Source organism: Arvicola amphibius, chromosome 8, assembly GCF_903992535.2.
Source record: "Arvicola amphibius chromosome 8, mArvAmp1.2, whole genome shotgun sequence".
NCBI lineage: Eukaryota > Metazoa > Chordata > Mammalia > Rodentia > Cricetidae > Arvicola > Arvicola amphibius.
Genome location: NC_052054.1, coordinates 61,872,281 through 61,877,765, shown reverse-complemented (window position 1 = coordinate 61,877,765; position 5,485 = coordinate 61,872,281). Strand labels below are relative to the sequence as shown.

Below are 5,485 nucleotides of genomic sequence, written 5' to 3'. Positions count from 1 at the left end.
AGGGTCCTATTTATTAATTTTTGCTCTTACTGTCTATTCTACTGGTGCTATATTTAGGAAGGGGTCTCTTGTGCCCAGGCCTTCTAAGCTACTTCCTATTTTCTCTTCTATCAGGTTCACTGTGACTGGATTTATGTTGAGGTCTTTGATCTATTTGGACTTGAGTTTTGTTCATGGGAATAGATATAGATCTATTTGGATTCTTATGCATGTCAAAATCCACTTATGCCAGTACCACTAATTGAAGATGCTCCTTTTGTTCATTGTATAATTTTGGCTTCTTTGTCAATAATCAAGTTTTATAGCTGTGTGGGTCAATATTGGGTTAATATTAGGGTCTTCAATTTGTTTGCAGTGTTCTACTTGTCTGTTTTTATGTCAATACCAAGCTGTTTTCATTACTATAGCTCTTTAGTAGAGCTTGAAGTCAGGGATGGTGATGCCTCCAGAAGTTCCTTTATTTTAAGAGTTTGTTTTGGCTAATCTGGAGTTTTTCTTTTTCAATATGAAGTTAAATATTGTTCTTTTGAGGTCTGTGAAGAATTGTGCTGGGATTTTAATGGTGAGTACATTGAAAACTGTAGTTTGCATTTGGTAAGATTGACATTTTTATTATAATGATGTTACCTAACCATGACCATGGGAGATCCTTCTATTTCCTGAAATCTTCTTTAATTTCTTTCTATAAGCTTTAAACTTCCTGTCATACATGTCTTTCACTTGTTTGGGTAAAGTTACCTCAAGATAATTTATAATGTTTGTTACTATTGTGAATGGTGCTGTTCTGATTTCTTTCTCAGCCCATTGATCATCTGTATATGGGTCAGCAACTGATTTTTTGAGTAGATCTTATGTCCTGCCACATTATTGAAAATGTTTAACAGTTGTATCAGAGTTCCCTGGATGAATTTTTGGTGTCACTTATATAAACAATTATATCATCTGCAAATAGTGAAAGTTTCTCTTCTTCCTTACCAATTTGTATCCCCTTGATCTCCTTTTGTTGTCTTACTGCTCTAAATGGAACTTTGAGCACTATAATAAATAGCTATTGAGAGAGTGGACAGCCTTGTCTTGTTCCTGATTTTGTGGAATTGCTTTGAATTTCTCTCTATTTATTTTGATGCTGGTTGCCGTCTTGTTGTGTATTGCTTTTATTATGTATACATACATTCCCTTTTTCCTGGATCTCTCCAAGACCATTGTCATAAAGGCGTGTTGGATTTTGTAAAAGGCTTTTTCAGCATCTAATGGGATAATTATATGGTTTTTACTTTCAGTTTGTCTATATGTTGGATTACATTGACAGATTTTCATATATTGAACCATGTCTGTATCTCTGGGATGAAGCCAGTTGATCATGATGGATGGTTTCTTTGATGTGTTCTTGGTTTAGGTTTCTCAGTATTTTATTGTGTTAACAGAGGTTTCTGTCCCACTCAGTCCTATAGCCATTAGTTCCAAAGAAACACACAGATGTCTACATTAATCATAAACTTGTTGGCCTAGTAGTTCAAGCTTCTTATTAACTCTTACATCCTATATCAACCCATAATTCTTGTTTGTGTTAGCCACATGGCTTGGTATTTTTTATCAGGGAGGCATTCTCTGCATCTGGGTGACACTGCAGACTGACTCTTTCTTCCCAGAATTCTCCTAATCTTGTCACCCCACTTCTACTTCCTGCCTGGTGGCCCAGCCTATACTTCCTGCCTGGCTACTGCCCAATCATTGTTTTATTTAAGTATTATAACTGATAAATCTTTACAGGATAAAAGATCATTGTCCCACAACATTAATGACTATTTTTTCTTTAATGTTCATGAGGGAGATTGGTCTGCAGTTCTATTTCATAGTAGAGGTTTGTGTGGTTTTGGTATTGGGGTAACTGTAGCCTCATAAAAGTATTTGGGCATGCTCCTTCTGTTTCTATTATGTGAAAAAATTTGAATAGTGTTGATATTAGCTATTCTTTGAAATTCTGGTAGAATTCTGCCCAGAAACAATGTGGCCCTGGACTCTGTTTGGGAGATTTTAATGATTGCTTCTATTTTCTTACAGGTTGTCATTGAATTATTGCCCAAGTATGTGGTCAGTTTTAGAAAATTTCCATGAGATGATGAGAATAAAGTATATTCCTTTGTTTTGGAGTGAAATGTTCTATAGATGTCTGCTAAGTCCATTTGAGTCATGAGATCTGTTAGTTCTCTTATTTCTCTGCTAAATTTCTGTTTGGAAGTCTTGTCCAGTTGTGGGAGTGGAGTCAAATGTGTTGGTTTTGATGTGTGATATAATCTTTAGAAATGTTTCTTTTACATAATGGGTACTCTTATATTTGAGTCATAGAATTGAGACTTCATTCTCACGGGTTTTTCCTATAATTAGTATGAAGTCTCCTTCTCCATTTCTCTGATTCATTTTAGTTTGAAGTCTATTTTATTAGATATTAGGATAGATGCAACAGCTTGTGTCTTAGGTCCATTTGATTGGAAAATCTTTTCTCAATCCTTTGCTCTTTCTTTGAAGTTGAGGTTTGTTTCTTGTAGGCAATGAAGGATAGATTCTTTTTGCTATCCATTAAGTTAGTTTGTGTTTTATTATAGGTGAATTGAGTCCATTTATATAAAGCGGTATGTATGACCAGTAATTGTTAATTCCTGTTATTTTTTAGTGGTAGAGTTTGTTTGTTTCCCTTCTTTAGCATCTGCTGGTGTGAGGTTATCAGTTACCTGTGTTTTGTGGGTGCAGTTAGCTTCTGTAGGTTGGAGTTTTCCTTCCTTTTAGTACGTTCTGAAATGCTGGACTTGTAGATAGGTATTTTTTAAATCTGGTTTTGTCGTAAAATATCTTGTTTTGTCTATGGTGATTGAAAGCTTTGCTGGGTATTATAGTCTGGGCTTGTATGTATGGTCTCTTAGTGTCTTTTCTTCCATTTCTTTAACTGATTTTTAAAAATTTCTTCTTTAGGGGCTTCTATCAACTTCATAAAGTTACTTTTAAGGTTGTTTCATCCTCCTTCATCAGTGTTGGGCCATTCAGGTCTTGCTGATGTAGGACTAATTTCTGGTGGTGCGGTACTGTTGTTTGTGTTGTTACTATATTCTTTTTTTTTTTATGAACGTTCCCCAAATGTCATTTATTTATTTACTTCGGAAAAAGAGAACACTTTTATTATCAGAACACATGTAAATTCTAATATTTAATTCATTTAATCATGCATCTACACACATAGTAAAAATTAAAACCATGTGCATTATTTAAAAAAATAATCTAAAATGTTTAAATAATTTTCACTGGGCAACTAATGTCTGATTCAGTATTTACTTAGATGATTATATTGTTTGCTATTCTCTGTAAATTATATTATGTATCTTAAAAGAACATTAGCTGTAGCATAAATAATTTAAAGATTCAAGTGAAATCCTACACACATTTGATATTACCAAATTTAATATATCTCATGAGCCAAACAATAAGCGTAGGTATTTGAGATATAAATTATGATTATGTAACTCTAAGTCACATGCAAAATTTGAATTATTATAATAGTGTAAACATGAATATAATGAATTATTTTTATACAAAGTGATCTCTCTTAAAAGACAAGTAACAAGTTTAGAAAAATATTCAAATAGCAATGACACTGAATTTCTTTTATAAACCATCTTAAATTTAGCTTAAAAGCAAGTATTCTCCAGCATTACAAATCCAGAACATCACAGAGAGCCTGCTATGTCTGTTTTCAAATGTGCCCTAAGTCTCCCCATTAAAGTGTGAATTAAGATGCCGGAGGAAATCCCCCCTGGAAGTCATGGACGGTGGGAAAGGCTCTTGACAGAATTCACACACTTGAGGTTTAAGGAGTTCCGCGTCTGTACCAGTTAGTACCACTAAGTCAGTGTCTTGGTTAAGAAAGGGCTTCCAAAAGGGCTGCTGTGGTCCTCGGACAGCTTTTCCTGGGGAATCCAGTGAGGGAAAAGGTGCATCAGGCGGGTCCTGAAGTGGGAATGTGTTTACATAGAACACATTACGGTCTCCAGCTGGCAAACACGGAGCTCTAAGATTTGAAGGGTTTGTTTTGTCAGTTGTTTTAAGGTTTTGTATAGCTGAAGTCATGAGGTCAATTCCCCGAATTTCAAATAAAGTTTCTTCTGTTTTACCAAAGTTTCCTGGGTTGTCTCTGCCTTCCATATTAAATGTATCCTGGCACACAGACTCAGATGTGTCAGGAGTAAGGATGCTGGGTGTCTCTGGAGTGCTATGTAAGAAAGCAGAGTCACTGTCCATGGGTGGAAACTTGACATTGAGCTTAGAAAGTGATTCCAAAGAGGTGTCCTCCTCATCTCGGCCCAGTCCTCTCGGTGTAACAGATGCGATACACGGTGTACCTCTGTTTATACCATCTTTAGCCTGGGGCTTAAATAGCACTTCTTGTTTATCTGTTTTATCAGTACACTGTATGGGCACAGAGCACTGTGTGTCAGTTGCAATATCTGGTATATTAAGTTTGCTTAAGTGGTCTTTCTGTGCTTTTGCTAGCAAGCATATCCTATGAAATTCTTCCTTAAGGTCCCAGAAAGTCTTCTCTATATTATCCCTGTGATGATGTGAAGGAAGGCTGAGATCCGCTGAGGGCTCTTTTCCAGAAGAAACTTGTCTTCTCCCCTTTGACTGCTTATCTCTCAGTGTTCCTAGTTTCACTTTATCACGTGGTTCATCAAGAGTCAAATTATTCTTCCTTTTTTCACTGTCTTCAAGCAAAGGTACACAGCCACAACTGTTATCTCGACTGGAATCCACCAGAAGTAGCTGTGATTTTAGCTTGTCAATAAGAGTTTGTTGAAATGACAGCTGTTCTTGTTGCTCGCGTATTCTTTGTTCATAGTTCTCAGTCTTTTGCTGTAGCTCCCTTACCGCCGAGTCTCTGTCCATGCACGCTTGTCGGAAGGCTTCATATGCTCTGTTGAGTTGCTCGCCAATGTTTTTATCCATTCCTCTTTGTCCTGTATCATCACTATAAAGGATGGGATGAATGCCAACTAGTTGAGGGTTTCCGCTGCGTTCTCTCACGCTAAAGGTCGCCGGTGCCCGGCAGAATGTCTACAGCCGGAAGTTGCTTTCCGTTCCAGTTCCTGTTACTATATTCTTACACTGCTGTCTACACATCTCTTCTAATTGGTGTTGGTGGAGCCTGAGCCTCTGTGGATCCCTCCTACTCCTATCAGTAGAGGAGGGGGCTGTAGTTCAGGTGGTCACTCTTCCTCCAGGTGCAGTTGGGGCCTTTTCCTCTGGCTGCAGTTGAGAATTGTGGCTCCCAATTGTCACTGTTGCTGTTCCTCCAGGTACTACTTGGGTTTGCTCTGGCTGAAGGTCGCTGATGCTCCAGTTGCAGTTGGGGCTGTTGTGAGCAGTGGTTACTCTCCCTCCCGGTTCATGTGGGGATGGTGAGGCTGGTTGTTACTGTGCCTCCCGGTATAGGTGGAGC

At 37.6% G+C, this 5,485-nt stretch overlaps 1 protein-coding gene across 1 annotated transcript; it reads right to left on the bottom strand.

The window, feature by feature from the left end:
• Positions 1 to 3,596: 3,596 nt before the first annotated feature.
• On the bottom strand, positions 3,597 to 5,050 carry LOC119821180 (TRAF family member-associated NF-kappa-B activator-like). Its single transcript, XM_038340068.1, has one exon. It carries the CDS (start codon positions 4,990 to 4,992, stop codon positions 3,754 to 3,756), a length of 1,239 nt encoding a protein of 412 aa, XP_038195996.1. The 5' UTR covers positions 4,993 to 5,050; the 3' UTR covers positions 3,597 to 3,753.
• Positions 5,051 to 5,485: the final 435 nt, after the last annotated feature.

What these genes read in the sequence shown, in the direction of transcription:
- LOC119821180 (XM_038340068.1), bottom strand. Translation starts at nt 4,992, where the DNA reads ATGGATAAAAACATTGGCGAGCAACTCAACAGAGCATATGAAGCCTTC.